The sequence below is a fragment of the Lepisma saccharinum genome, chromosome 22, assembly GCF_977018435.1.
Source record: "Lepisma saccharinum chromosome 22, izLepSacc3.1, whole genome shotgun sequence".
Classification (NCBI taxonomy): Eukaryota; Metazoa; Arthropoda; class Insecta; order Zygentoma; family Lepismatidae; genus Lepisma; species Lepisma saccharinum.
Window position 1 is genome coordinate 22,702,667 of NC_139250.1, and position 15,728 is coordinate 22,718,394.

The 15,728-nt window shown below is 36.7% G+C and overlaps 1 protein-coding gene across 2 annotated transcripts; it reads right to left on the reverse strand.

The window, feature by feature from the left end:
* Positions 1-1,293: 1,293 nt before the first annotated feature.
* Positions 1,294-15,476, reverse strand: LOC146005004 (glucose-fructose oxidoreductase domain-containing protein 1). Of its 2 annotated transcripts, XM_083144113.1 has the most exons (3): positions 15,324-15,476; positions 10,768-11,899; positions 1,294-4,361 (listed from the first exon to the last, which is right to left on the reverse strand). In XM_083144113.1, exons 2-3 carry the CDS (start codon positions 11,866-11,868, stop codon positions 4,341-4,343), a joined length of 1,122 nt encoding a protein of 373 aa, XP_083000239.1. In that variant the 5' UTR covers positions 11,869-11,899; positions 15,324-15,476; the 3' UTR covers positions 1,294-4,340. The 2 variants fall into 2 exon arrangements, with proteins under 2 accessions (XP_083000239.1, XP_083000238.1); XM_083144112.1 differs by having other exon boundaries at positions 1,294-11,899.
* Positions 15,477-15,728: the final 252 nt, after the last annotated feature.

The following is a 15,728-nucleotide window of genomic DNA, read 5'->3' on the forward strand; positions in this document are numbered from 1 at the left end:
GTTGTCAAAGGGATGTTGTACCATTCTTCCTCCAAAGCAGCTGCAAGTTGTAGAGACGATGGTGGTGGGTAGCGGGCTCGCACCTTGATCTCCAAAACCGACCACAGGGGCTCAATAATATTGAGGTCTGGCAATTGTGGAGGCCATCAAACCAGTCCTTCACGATGTGAGCTGTATGAACAGGGGCTCTGTCATCTTGAAACACGGCATCACCATCTGGGAACAAAGTTTGCACCATGGGATGCAGCTGGTAACTCAAAATGGTTACGTAGTCCCTGGCAGTGACATGTCCATGCAGGGTGATGATGGGTCCGGCAGAATATCAGGAGATGGCTGCCCAAATCATCACCGAACCACCGCCATGCTTCACTCTCGGTAACACACAGTCTGTATCGTACGCTTGTGCTGGCATTCTCCACACGTACACTCGGCCAGCAGTTGGAAACAATGTAAAGGATGACTCATCCGACCAGATTACAGTCTTCCACTGCTCCATTGTCCAGTTTTTATGAGCGTTGCACCACTGTCTCCATCTAGCAGCGTGGTCAACAGTCACGAGTGGTTTGGCAATTGCAGATCTGCCATGAATACCCTGCTTGTGGAGTTCTCTTCCGACTGTTTTGACGCTAACAGGGTTTGTTAGCACTGTATTCAGCTCAGCAGTGACTTTTCGAGCTGTGGTGATCTTCTGCTTGGTCACAATCCTACCCAATGTGTGTCTATCTCTGTCACGCAACACACCCTTGCATCCATGCTGGTGCTTCGCTGATGCAGTTTTTCCAAAGTCTCGTAGGCAGTCATGATCTTCGAGACTGTGCCTCTTGCACCAAACATTTCCACTACTTTCGTCACGGAAGCTCTCACCATATGCACACCCACAATTTGCCCTCTTTGAAACTGTCAGCTCAGACATTATTCACGATAACCTGCACAGACCGGTCGCTGAACTGTAACTGGCCCATCTGTCAGGTTGGCCAGGGTGTATACCTTGCAGGAAGTGCCAGTGACCACAGCGCCATCATTCAGACGCAAATCGTGTTGAAATGACTATCTGTTTTATACCAAGTGTTTCCATATTTTTGTCCATCCCCTGTAAGTCTTCAATACAACTGTGGGAATAAACAATGGAATCTTCAAGTTATGCTAAAACTTAAATATTTTCTGCCTACAAATCTGGTATCACGTTATTTTTGTTCTTTCTCTACATTATCTGAATTCTGAAAGAAAAGTAAACTAAATAAAAAAATTCAATTTTATTTTTACATTCAAATTTTGAACACATCTTTATTGAGATTCTACAATTTTTTTCAATAATAATTGATCCTAGACAAATTTAGTAAGAATTTCATAGACATTTTATAGAATATCGTACGTCCTATTTACACCTGCATAACACTTCAAAAATTAATGTCACATCACTACAGCATTATACAATAGGAAAGTTGAATTCTACAATTAATTGGCACTTCAAATTGGGCGCTTACATAATATATTATTGCAAATAAGTCTATCAATGAAACCTAACTGGTAGTATAACAATTGTATAGTAACATATTCTCAAAGATAAGTTCAAGCATGACTCCATAACATATCACAATTTTCATGCCTCATTTGGTCAAAATTTTAATTAATTTTTCATAAATGTGCCTGAGTTTTTTCCTCAAATTTTATTTTCACACGAAGGTGGAAAAAGAATAGTTAAACCTTTCTTTATATTAAACATAACAAATGAAATGAAGATCTTAGAAGCTATAAGAAAACGGTAAAGGTATGCATGTGCACAAATGCTATAAAGGCATATGAAGTGATCAACATCATGCTGGCCACTTTTACCCCTAAGGTAATAATAATTTCATTACGTCCCCTCCCTACCCTCCAAATAAGCATGTAGGTGAACTGCTAAACTATTTTAAACTACAACATTAACTACTTTAAAGTAACTTAAGTGTTTAACTCTTCTTATTTCATCTCCTGAATACAATGAAAAAAAATTGAGGTTATACCCTTCAATACATGTCTATTCTTAATTAATTATTATTAATTCTTAATTTTGAAGTGTGATGTTATAACAATCATTGATGTATATCACAAACACATTTATACTTTTCCTTCAAACATACTGAAAAGAAAATTATCAAAATATTACAAAACAGGAAAAAAAATCACAACCAAAATCACATACACTTAGGAAAATATTATTTCTAAAAATGGAACTTGAAATATTACACTTTTAGCAAAATATTACAAAATTCTCATGTACAACACACAGTTTGCATTGTTCTTAGCACAAGCTAAGCAGCCACTCAGGTTCTAAGGGACTAAGTTGGTCATCTTACTAATTTTGTGCTCATTTTCTGAAGTGCACAAGAGAGGAAATAATATTTTTACCATGCATACACTAGCAATCTTTTTTCTTTTTAAAGAATGAATTTGTACCTATACTGCAAATATGCAGAATACACACACACATTCGGTACTAATTTATTCACAGAGTAACCTATTAATATTCAAAATTATTTTAGAAAGTTCTTGTATAATACATACACACATTAATGTATGCACATACCCAGAACTAGCATCTTTATGTTGTAATAAATCATTAAGATTTCATTTTGCTCTTTTGTCCATAAAATGCATACAGGGTGGCCACTCTAGCACCATGATAAAATTCAAGTATAATTCCCGGTTTTCAAGGCAAACTTTCCACATAGTACAAGCAGATTTTTTCTCCATTTCACCTTTCAATATTACTGCCTCTTACCACACACACACAAATATATTAATGTATATATTTCATTTAAGGTGCAAAGTTTACATTTGCCATTTCGCATACTCAAGACTAGAAATACATCTACAATCAGGAAATGTTATGGAATGTGGTAACCTAAGAAAATAGTTAATTTGTATAAGTATTTCAAATTTACCTAATCAACTTAAAAAAAAGTTATCTAGCAATAATTTTCTAGCTGTCAGATAGATTGTTCTGCAAAAGGACACTAACAAAGCAAATGGATTGAGAGATTGTTTATTTTTCAATAGCTTTCTTTTATTTTCCTTCCTCGATAAAAATAAAAGATAAACTGTGAAACCTTGGCTTAGAGCATTAATATGCATAAATTCAATGGGATTTGGATTTATAAAAATTGTAATTTTTCACGTCTACAGAGAAATATTCACGCATTATTCCCAGTGAGTAGTCACCCTGGTATAGCGCATATAATTGGTTGTCTATGTCTCTTCGTATGGCTGTGGTGATGATACAACACCGAAGACTTAGCGTGGAGAAGGTGAATAACTTTTCTAAGTAACAATTTGCTTGTTGAGTTCTTAACAGCCCTTAAAAAAATGGCATTGCCTATCCTGTATTCATGCATACATGCAGGACAGATTCTTGCCACTGGGATTTTATTTTTAATGTCAGAAAATGACACAATTTTTGGTATGCTTATGGTAAACCATGTCACCAATCCTGCCAAAGGGCAATAAAACATGTGAAGCTCTTTTTTAATACAAAAGTACAAAATAGAAAAGTGCAACATAATGTGTGATTTAACAGGATAAGTTAAACCACGGAATTTCACAGAAAAAGTAAATGCAACCAGTGAGAACCATGGATCTTTACTGCATGGCTCCATACATAAAAGATAGAAACGTGCCATTAATTGAGGGCTCGTAGCATTGAAATGGGTAAGACGTAACTAAGACGTTTGTTTTGATGTCTTCTACATACTATGCCAGTTTGTCTGTACGTAGTACACACACATACACATTAATGGCCATTATTTTGTGCGCTGCATCATGCACTTAAGTCATAAAAGTACATAATTTCATCAAGCACATCATCAAGTCATACCCTTCGAAACACAATATTTCATATAGCCTACGTAGCTATTGGATAAAATTAAGCACGTCAAGTCTTTGTCTTCTTGCACGTTACAATGCAAATTTACAGATTAATAACTTGATTTTACTATCTTTACATACATATGTAAACTTTAGGAAGCAGTGAGCATAAAAAAATGAGAAAACACAACACTATATAAATATGACTTAATATAAATCAAAATATAATTCTGTAACTTTTTTGCACAATGAATATATAATTAGCAAAATATATCACAACCACCTATTAAGTGCTGCCAAAACAACCTTGAAAAGAGTGTCAACTTTTACTTGTATGCCTATGGAAATGCTTCAATTAACCTTATGAATATCGTAGTACTCTACCATACAAGCATTTGGCAGTTTAGACCTGGTTTCTAAATGACATGTCAGTAAATATATATCTCAAGTTATGGCAGGATCTGAACTTCAAGTGCAAAAAATAATGACCTGTGTTTTTACCACTTCGAATATGTCACCTGAAATATAAAAGACAAAAAACTTAATATGCATAGAACAAACAAATATACATGAATATATCAATTTGATACTGTGGCCTACTAAACACACAATGTATGAATATAAGGAACATTTCAGACTAAAGATTCGAGCATCTCTTTAACACCAACCCTCAAAAACAACCTTTCGAACTAAAACAACATGATAAGCTGCACAGGTTGCTCGTACTGGGCCATTTTCTCAATAGTGTGTCATATAGTTTCAGTTTGTTGTATGTGCAGGCATGATGAATGTCCTTAAAGACTGAAGAGGCCCGTGTCACTTGCCACTTTGGTGCAAAACCCCCATGTCTCTTAGGTCTAAAAGCTCCGTAAGATCATGCACATCAGTAATTCACACAGTGAATGGTAGTACCAGCTTAATATATTCATTGGCTGAGTTTGATCAACTTAAATGTTATTATTTTCTTGTAGTTTACGGTTATTAAATATGCTACCATAATAATTATTTTACCTCTAAAAAAACTTTAATAAAAATATAATGCCTTTTGTTTTTATGAATACATAATTAAAGATTTGTGACCACACAGATTCAAATTAATGGCATTTCGGCACACCGATTATTCCAGAACATTCTCTATGTCTTCACACAATAACTATCATTTTTCGGAACTAATCTAGCTTTCCTTCAATTCCAGATTTCATAGTAAAACATCCAAAAAGAGTTAAAAGGGCAATGGATACTTCAATTGTTTGGTAGATATTACTTAGCAAGTATGAAAAGCCTATCTTGGTATGTCATTTTATGTACTTTATATTGTATTGTGAAACTTCACCATCCAAATAATTATTTTCATGTTCTTATCACCTACTCATATAGGGAATAGTGCCAAAGTGCCAACTGATACTACAACACTCGACATGTCTCTTGGCATCTGAGTGACATATCACTTGAAAACCAAAATTCACAAATACATACTTTTATGGAGCTTTCAGACAGAAATGACAAGTAACGCTTGCCACTTGGCAATGAACTCTCACAAATAATTAAAATAGTACCAGAGAGACACACACATGTAACCCAGATCCGGCCATTTTCTCAATACCATGTACCTTGTCGCATCAATCTTTTGGTCACACATGTAGTGAATGCTTTTTAACAGACTACAAGGACCCATGGTGTCATTTTGGTCTGAGAGCTCCCTTACCCAGGAATGCTCCCTGTTTGAGCCAGTGTTTTTTCCAACTTAATGTAACATATGGTCACATGTGCAGTGAGAGCTTTATCCCAATTATACGTACCATCTGGAAGAGAGACCAATTGATACATATCTATGAAACATTGAGACCTCGAGATTAAGTTTCATAAAGCATTAAACTAAGAACTTGTTCATCCAAATTTAATGGGACTGTTAAGTTTCATAAAGCATTAAACTAAGAACTTGTTCATCCAAATTTAATGGGAATGTTAAGTTTCATAAAGCATTAAACTAAGAACTTGTTCATCCAAATTTAATGGGACTGTTAAGTTTCATAAAGCATTAAACTAAGAACTTGTTCATCCAAATTTAATGGGAATGTTAAGTTTCATAAAGCATTAAACTAAGAACTTGTTCATCCAAATTTAATGGGACTGTTAAGTTTCATAAAGCATTAAACTAAGAACTTGTTCATCCAAATTTAATGGGACTGTTAAGTTTCATAAAACATTAAACTAAGAACTTGTTCATCCAAATTTAATGGGACTGTGCCAGATTAAGAAAATCTGGAATTATTGCATGTGTTAAATATATACTCTGCATTAAAATTAGTGAATATGATCTAACAATAAAATAATAAAGTAAAAAATTTCAAAGGTGAAAGTTCGTTTTAAGTCTGCTTTATGGAGGGATAGGCTCAGACAGGTTGACACTACTGTCAGCACACTTTATATTAGATAAACCTATTTTGTATTCTCATTTGTTTGCAGCGAAGAATGAAAATGTAGACAGCAGATATCATTTTGCTCACAACTTGGTGAAGGATAAATTCACAGAACATGAATAGCAGATATTACATTCGTTCATCTTGTTTATGACCCAAAGTCTAAGCAGCGGCAAGTATTTGGAAGATTCTCTAGACTTTAGAAAGTTATTTTATATGGGAGCTACTATATCTTCGCTGTCCCTGTTGCGGCTTCCTGTTTAGTCAGAAATCTGTGACTTTGAAGTCATCATTCACATTTTTTCACATCTGTGTCAAAGGTCAACATGATTTTCTCACATGATAAAAATATCTGTATCATCAAAAGTAGTATGGAGTGGTTGGTAAGGGATGATGTTAGTAGCAGTCAATTAATACTACAAGAGATATTTTAGAACATTTAAAAAAACAACTAGTATTTGTATGGCATTTCCAAATTTTATATTACCTTAATGACCCCCCCCCCCAACACACACACAAATTATCTTCATTTAATACTGTTAAACTTATAAAGAATGGACAAAGCCCTTCGCTGATAACCTGTGAGCCCCTTTGGAGATCAATTCTAGCTACGGGCCTGGATAGGCTAATCGGGACCGGACCTACAGTTTAAAGTTGAATACAAACCACTATGTGCCTCCACTGGGACCCCTTGATTACAAGGTGATAACATTATCACTATGCCAACGAGAAGAAAATTGTTAGTAACAGAGTTACAGAATATACATATATGCTTGTGTTTACTGTTAAATATTGATTAAAGCAATGTAAATATGTTTTTGCGTATTTTTGAAATTTTCTTAGAATCATTTCAGATAAATTGGATTTTTGGAAAAATGACTTACGTGTTTAATTAGTTAGTTAGTTCAACTGTTTGAAACTTGAAATATAATGTTCATTCTGCTTAAGCACTTACAACTGTGAAACATATTCTGACTCTTCTCATGGGTGCATTAAAGACTATAATGGCTACATATTTGCAAATGCAACGCAAGTTCTTGGTGCAAATGGTAAACGATCAGAATGTGCTAACTGGATTGAAGCTGCATAGGAATTATGGGTAGTTCCAATACTGCCTCTCAGACATGATGTTTTTCACGTTCTCTTTTGCTGATCATGAAACTAATGAGTGCAATTACATCAGTCATTATTTAATGACATCTGCTAGTACCATGTGTCACCTACCACTTGTTGTTTCGGTGTAAAAACTCCCTCAGGAGGTAAATACCCTTACCAAAAATACTTGCTTACTGCTTAATAATGTTAGTATGTTAGGCCTTAAGTTGCATGTTGTGATATGTAAACCATGTGTTTATATTTGATAACAACTTACATCATGCAAGTTAACAAATAAACATTTTATGTTTTATCAATACAAAACTAGCGTTTAACCAAAATGTATAGTTCAAAATGTTCAATCTATTTGTTAACTCATCTTTACCAAAGCAAGTAAATCAGGACAATCACAAGAAAATACACTATAACAGATGTTTCATTTCATAGTGCAGACAAAACAAAATACAATCCACTGCTCTGTGTTAATTATATATATCATGCCCATGCTATAAAATATATCAAACCCAATTGAAAATGTGCATAGCATTGTATATGCAAACTGACTATAGTATGACTCAAGCCAAAGTTCAAATTAGTATTATCAAAAAAACACCTCTTCAATGAATGATTATGACAATAAAAACTAACATTTTGTGTTTTGTAAGTGACCAATAATACCAACGAGATATGTTTACAATAAATTATGTCTCAAAGATCAAACACACTCCATCAAAGAAAGAGTACAAGACAGTACTTGTTCATGACGTACATGGGGCAGCACAGTATTTACTGACGCTTAGTTAGAATATAATCAGCTTTACAAGCAAGTTTCGTTACCAACATACTGAGTTTTAATGTTTACAATGAGATTGACTGAAAATCAGGAGAACTATATTTAGCAGCTGTCTAATTTTTGGTTGACAGTAGTCAAATTGGAAATACAAAGCACGTCCAGAAAGTAAGTTCCATTTTATGTCGCAGCTGCACTGCAATCGCAAGAGTGCTCATGCACGTTGAGTAGTTGGACCCATTGGCAAGACAGAGAAGTCAGTGTTAGAGAAGACAGAAGTGCAGACGCTTCATAGTGGGTTGCGATAATGATCAAGAAATCGCAACACTCGCTACGTGTGAAGTGCGCTCAGTGATAAGATTTTTGAATACACGGAATGTGTCAGCAGCTGAAATTCACCGTCAAATTGGTGAAGTGTATGGTGAACACATCATAAGTGCCTCAATGGTACGGAAATGGGCGTGACAGTTTAACAAAGGACGCGACAATGTACATTGATGAGGAACGCAGTGGGCAACAATCTCTGGTGACAGATGAATTGCTCCATGCTGTGGAAGAGAAGATTAATAAAGAGAACCGACGATTCACCCTGACAACACTGTCTGTGAATTTTCCACAAATTTTCCAGCCGCTGCTTCATGAAATTGTATTGGACTGAACTTTCGCAAATTGTGTGCCCGCTGGGACCCACGCTCGCTTACAGAAGCCAAGAAAAAGAACCAAATGGGAAGAGCATTACTGTTTTTGACACGGTACTGAGAGGAAGCTGAAGACTTTTTCAATTGCATTGTGACTTGGGACCAGACATGGGTGTTTGCATGAGACTCCGAAAAAAAGAAAAATGACAGTTCATGGAGTGGAGGCACACGTCCTCGCAAAGGCCTGGATTTCAGTGTACAATATAGTGTTTTATTCCATTCCATTTTGTGTTTTTTTAATTGGCCAATGGAACTTACTTTCTGGATGACCCTTGCAATATCATAAGCTCATGCAAGTTTCATCTATTTTTTGTAATAGACTTTGTGACTCTGCAACTTCTTTGTCCTTGTTGGATAACTCGAACTTTATTTCTATTGCAATGTTCTAGAATCTTAGTGCAAAATGAATTACAAATAACCAAGCCTGAGACACATTTGAGAAAAGGATGCCTTAGTGAAGAATACAATGGACTATTCACTTTAAACTAATTGTAAAGCATAAATAAATCTAAAGAATTTCAAGTGTTAATAATTATGAAGAAGTTCAACTTTGCAGAATTATTATCAATACTGAAATAACTATATCACAACCATAAATGTAAATGAAATTAAATGTGAACTACAAGCATATATTCTGCTCGTGATAGAAGCATATGTTACTGTGGATATAAGCGTATCTTAGGGAGCTCTCTTATCACTCTAGTCACTTGAAAAGAAACCTAGAGAAATAAATAAAATATTTGTAGCAAAGAGAGTCATTGAGTCATTTTTGCTTTAATCTGTTGCTCATGCATGCACAGTGAATACTTGTTTGTCTGGTCTGAGAGCTTACTTATTGGAAATTTGAGAGAAGAATCTTTTTGTGTCTTTTAGATTTGAAATGAAATGTTTGCATGTCGGTATTATTTTGACTTTTTCATATTGTAGTTGTGATGTATTTACAACCATTAATGGGGCAAAATGTAATATTCACTTTACTTATTAAATTTCCATCTTTCTTCACGATATCATACCTGTACATGCTACAGTACCATCAATTCCACAACACATTTTGGTCAGTTAAATGTACAATAGTTCCCATGTTATACAGAATGATTCAAAAATTGCCATAATATATATATCACACTAACTGATTTTTTCTTTCAGGGAAAGTGACACATTGGCAATGCCGATGGATGAATGCATAGATATCATCCTTCGAGCAGGGTCTGGCAGTTGCAGGAAGGTCACTGAGGATCACAACAGGCAGCATCTCCGAATTTAACACTGCTGGATTTTTATCTGTACGGTCACTTCCAAGGCGATCGTGTATCTGGATATTACTAGAGACGTTGGCTGCATGTTCTAAGATCTCCGTCAAGATACAGCATGCAGTGCAAGCTGTGTGGGTCAACTGCATTGACATGTGCATTCACGACAACGGGGGTCATATTGAGCATTTTGCGTAACCTCCAAAATGCTTTGTATGTTATGTGTGACAACTTCTGAATCATCCTGTATATATGCAACACAAATGTTAGTGAAACGTTTTAGTTCTACATGCATATCACAGTATAACAAAACAAATTCAACAGCAATTATGCACTGTTAGAAGCAAATTAACTACATGTTAAATACAAATGTATTGATCAGTGTAAATGGTGCTTATCTTCGGTTAATCAGCACAAAATTACTGACGATCCAGATCATATAACATTTACAACTCTACATTAATCTACAACAGTGAGAAGAGAATACCACTGTGAAAACTACATACTATTTTTGGTGCATGAAAATTACATTTTCCACAATAATTATCTGGATTATCAGTAAATTATTATGGTTAATACTTGCAGTCAGCATGTCACATAGAAATTGCACTCCTGCGTACAGCCGCACTAAGCAATGGATTAGGATCAGGCTCTTCTGTAATGATATTCACCTTTACCCACTCCTTGTTCTTGCTAGATTTCTTCAAGGCATCAATCACTGCTTGAACGTACTGACCATCCTCAAACGTGGCGGCCAGAGCGACCGGTTCCTTTATCCAACCTTTCTTATCCTCAACACACTGAAACGCTTCCTTCAGTGCACCGATCATTTTAAACAAGCCTTTCATGTACGGACGCGGGAGAACATTAGTCGGCGGAATGCTTCCGTTCGAACTTGGCGGCATCTGTTGCAGGTCTTCCACGTCGAGGTATATCACTTCCTCCTTTAAATGAATGGATTTTCGTCCGTGGAGATCACCACCCCGCACAATAAGGTGTCCTTTGGTACCACAGACGAGAACTTCCTGCGTAAAAGAACCGGGAAGATGGTTGTTCAACGTGGCAGTCACTAACGCACCGTCACTCATCTCCATTTGGAAGCTACAGAAGTCCGCACTCGAGATCTGCCGAATGCCTTTTATTTGATCCGTGGCTTTTATGAAGGTTCGCACCACGCCGTGCACCTTAACGGCTTTCTGATTAGTAAGATAAGTTATTATATCAATAATATGGCTTCCTATTAATGTCAACACACCGCCACCCATAATGTCATCGCACAACCAATTGTACGCATCGTCGATAAGACTCCCCATCTGAACTCTGACATCACACACCGTTACCTCACCCACATACCCATCTTGAATAGCACGTCGCATCTGCATGAAGGCTGGCAGAAACCGAAGACTGTGATTGAGTATCGAGATGAGCGAAGGATAGTATTGAGAAGCATGCACCATTTTAAGAGATTCACTTTGACACAAACCAGCAGGCTTGTCACACAAGACATGTTTTCCAATACCAAGTGCCTTAACAGCAATTTGTGCGTGAAGATTGGGAGAACAGATTATGAAAATTAGATCTACATCTTTCCTCAAAAGTACATCATCGATTTTATTTGTGTAGAATGGTATACTCAATTCCTTGGCAACTTCCTCGGCAGAATTTAATGTCCTTCCCCAAATGGCTTCTATTTTGAACCCCTTTGCTCGAAGAAAAGGTACTATGACTTTCACTACATTCCCAGTCCCAAAAACTCCTATCCCTGGAAGCATACTTGCTGCGGAACATTCACTTTTGCCTTACCTAAAAGAAATATATAGAAATAAATAAATATTACACACACACTAAAATGACATGCAGCAAATATAGGATTACTACAAGTGTGAAGTAGGGTATTATCTTTAATTTGCTTGATAGAATATCCGGCAAAATATTTTTATGTACTACATCTGAAAATCATTACCACACTGTTTTCAAAAGTTATGTGAAAAATAATTTTCAATTGCACAGTTCCAGCTGTACCAGGAGAAAAAACCCTCGGGCACTGTCATAGAGTTTTCAAATCTACACGAACAGCAGGAGAGTGAATGATGTGATCAGCTGCCTCTGCATTGCCAAAATGTGAAAAGCTCGTTGCCTTCATCTTTATCCGGTGTAAATATAAGCACACTGGACAAAAAATTAGACGCCTCTAGGTGAACACGGAATTGTTCTGTTCACACTGCCAGTATACATTACGCGTGGCACTCGCTGCAGCTGATAAGCAAAGCGTGAGGTATGTGGCCCACAGTATCTGTGGCAGCCATGGTTCCTGACAAGTGTGTGTTTCCCACGTGCAGGATGGGTCGGAAGAAAAATGTCATTGCATTTGGGCATTCAAAAGGATACAGTGTACAGGAAGTGACAATGGAGTGTCACACAGTACAGTGATACGTGTTTATAGGCAGTGGAAGCAAACACAGTCCAGCACGTGAACAGTGGTAGAAAGAAAGTGCTCACAAACAGAGACTGCTGACGAATGTCATGTCTTGTGTCAACAAACTGTTTTGCAACAAGGCAAAAATTGCTGCAACTCGCTACATGCCTCAATTTCAGAACGTACACCGCGAAGGGAACTCTACACCATGGACATTTGGAGTAGAGTACCCAGGAAGAGACTACTGCTCGCAACTGCACACAATAAAGCATGCCTTCAATGGGCTAAACACCACTAAAACTGGACAGTAGATGTCTCAAAATGGGCCATCTGTTCTGATGAGTCCCGTTTCGGCCTTTACAGTAACGATGCCCGACGTAGAGTGCACCACTGACAGGTGTTGTCGTTTGTCCAACATCTCACCGATAATCCAACTGAGGATACACCAATTTTTCAGGATTACAACTGTAGCGTGCATAGGGCCAAAACTGCTACTGTATGGTACGACGAGTATGCAGAGGAGCTCTCTCATCTTCCCAAAGTCCCCAGATCTTACCTTGATGCCTTTGACGTAGAAATAAGTAGGTTGGTGTCGTAATAACTGCAGGACAGCGTTCTTGAGTTTCTCATCTTTCCGGAAGTGCGTCCCACCCAAATGCTCTTTAAGAGCCCCAAATAAGTGGAAATCACTGGGGGCTAAATCCTATTGAGAATCTGTGGGACCACTTGGAATAACGGGTCAAGCAGAGAAACAGACATCCACGGAACCTCGCTGAGCATCGTGACCAGTTGATGACCGAGTGGCTTGCACTTGATGCGACCCATATCCACAGACTTGTAGAGTTCATGCCACGCCGAACTGTTGCTGTCATTTGCTCCAAGGGAGGGCCAATCAACTATTAGGTGCAATTTCCTTCTGGGGTCTAATATTTTCTCTGGTGTGCTTATGTATAATGTATAAATAAATTATACATGTGTTCATTACACTTGCATACAAAACATGGGACACACTCTCATTCCTTGAGACATTCGATTGTAATAAATGTGGCAATACAGAACACACAGGAACAAAAGGGAAGCAAGAAAGAAAACAAAAGAATGTCCATTCTAGTTTGTTAGGTTTTTTCTTCTTGTTAGAGGTGTATGTCGAATAAAGTAATGATGAATATACAAATTTGTAAACAAAATGCATGCATTTTATGCTAAATTCCAGTTGTGAATCATTCCCCACACAGTCCTGGAAGTTCAGGAACAATTCTAGTTTTATTGACCATCCTTCTACCTTGTTACATTTTACTTAAAAAAAATACTGCTACTATTAATTTTCCAGAAATTTTATTCAAAATCTCTGTATTCTTTCTAAATATGTATCTTACCAAACAACTTAAAAGACACGGTAAAACTATCATATGCGGGAAATCGCTCTAACTTGTTCATTCTCTACTTTTTTTACATTCGTACTTACCATTTCTGCATTGCGAAACATTGTTTAACAAGGGATTTAACATTTTTTAACGAAATTAGTATCTATTGTCAACATATTGAGTAATTATTGTTCATTCTTTTCTCGCTTCCTGAACACGCAAAATGGCAGGCAAATCTTGACTAGCGTTGTGTTTCAAACAGCAAAGCAGTGTTTCAACCTTCTTAACGGAAAAATTCCCGCATAGCCCCAAAAACCATTCACGCACAGCCCCAAAAACCATTCTGGATCGTATAACCATCCACGAATAGCCCCAAAAACGATTCACGTTAGCCCCATGCACCATCACTGTAAGGTTAGGTTAGGTTGCTTTAGGTTGGGCTGTGCGTTTAGTAACACTTGCCGGGGATTACATCATAAGATGCTCGCAACACCCGGTTCAGGTACATGGATGGGAATGCAAGCAACAGCTTCCGTGCATCGGACGGACATTATTATAGAAGAATACATGATTTAGCGGCCAAATACATTGAAAAATGCGAGAAAACACTTGTATGACCTTCCGAAATTACACAGAAACTCAATTCCGTAAGTACTTTCTCCTGTAAATTTGAAGAAATCCATTTCCCGGTTATGACATTTTTACCAAAGACATCATAGCGTAAATATTTATCGTGAGAACTAAGTAGTTTCTGTATTCTTTTTTTACTTTGGTTGATTTACATTGCTTTTCTATCTCTAAGGTTAATTGCGACGATAAGAATAAATGATGAAAAAAACTCGAGTGTGTCTTCATAACTTCATCTGCACCATCGTGATCAGGCAAAGTGCCAGAAAAGCGACGTTACATATCAAAATTACAAATACCAGGGTTTGAACCGGAGTCCTCTGGCTTCGTAGCACGTTATGCTGACAACTCCGCTACAGTGGCCGGCATTTATAGGTTTGCTTGTAAACAAAATATACTGCACGCACTTACTGCTAGTTTCAAATCGTAAAATTATGGTATGATAGAATAGAATACAGAAGGGTAGCTACTAGACAAAATGTTGTCACATTGCTCTCGTCTCTATATGCAACAGTATAATTTTCAAATTTCCTTACTGCGGCTTATCAAGAGATGAAATCCTTCATTAATAAACAAAGGCAATTAAGAGACAATAGAGACTCTTTATAAGCTATAACTTTATTCACAATTTATACGACCTTCAAATTCAATGTGATGTCACACGAAAGTCTGGCAACTTCGAACTCCTCAGTCACGTTATTATGGCTATCTCATTAAAAAGAAATGTAAGCTATTTGGTGCTAATGTTTTCGTTCTTTGGCTAATTGCTTTTTATATTTAAAAAAAAAAACACTAGCAGTGTTCTATTAAAAAAAATTACCTTATTAATCCGGGAAATCCTTTATTATATGTGTTCACCGCTCAGCTAATATCTATTCTTCTTTTACAACTTTATATAAGTTGCTTATCATTCGTCAATGCGCATTTCCATAACAAATTAGGATATGGAAGTTTGTTCGTCAGTTGCCATGACACAGCCTTCCTTTCAGTGATAGTGATAATTATATAACCTCATCCGTCTGAAATGAACCTTTTCCTTCCAATTAAATTTCCCATTTCGCCATAGAGTACTCTATGGTTGATCTTCCAGAAATGGAAAAAATCTGCACGACGTATGTTAGAGCATTTCCTCTTTGATTTCAAGGCTCTCGATAACTTCTGCCATTATCTGTATTTTATTTCTTCTGTTTTCCTCAGGTAAAGGGAAATATTGGAAAAGGGAAAG

What these genes read in the sequence shown, in the direction of transcription:
- LOC146005004 (XM_083144112.1), bottom strand. Translation starts at nt 11,868, where the DNA reads ATGCTTCCAGGGATAGGAGTTTTTGGGACTGGGAATGTAGTGAAAGTC.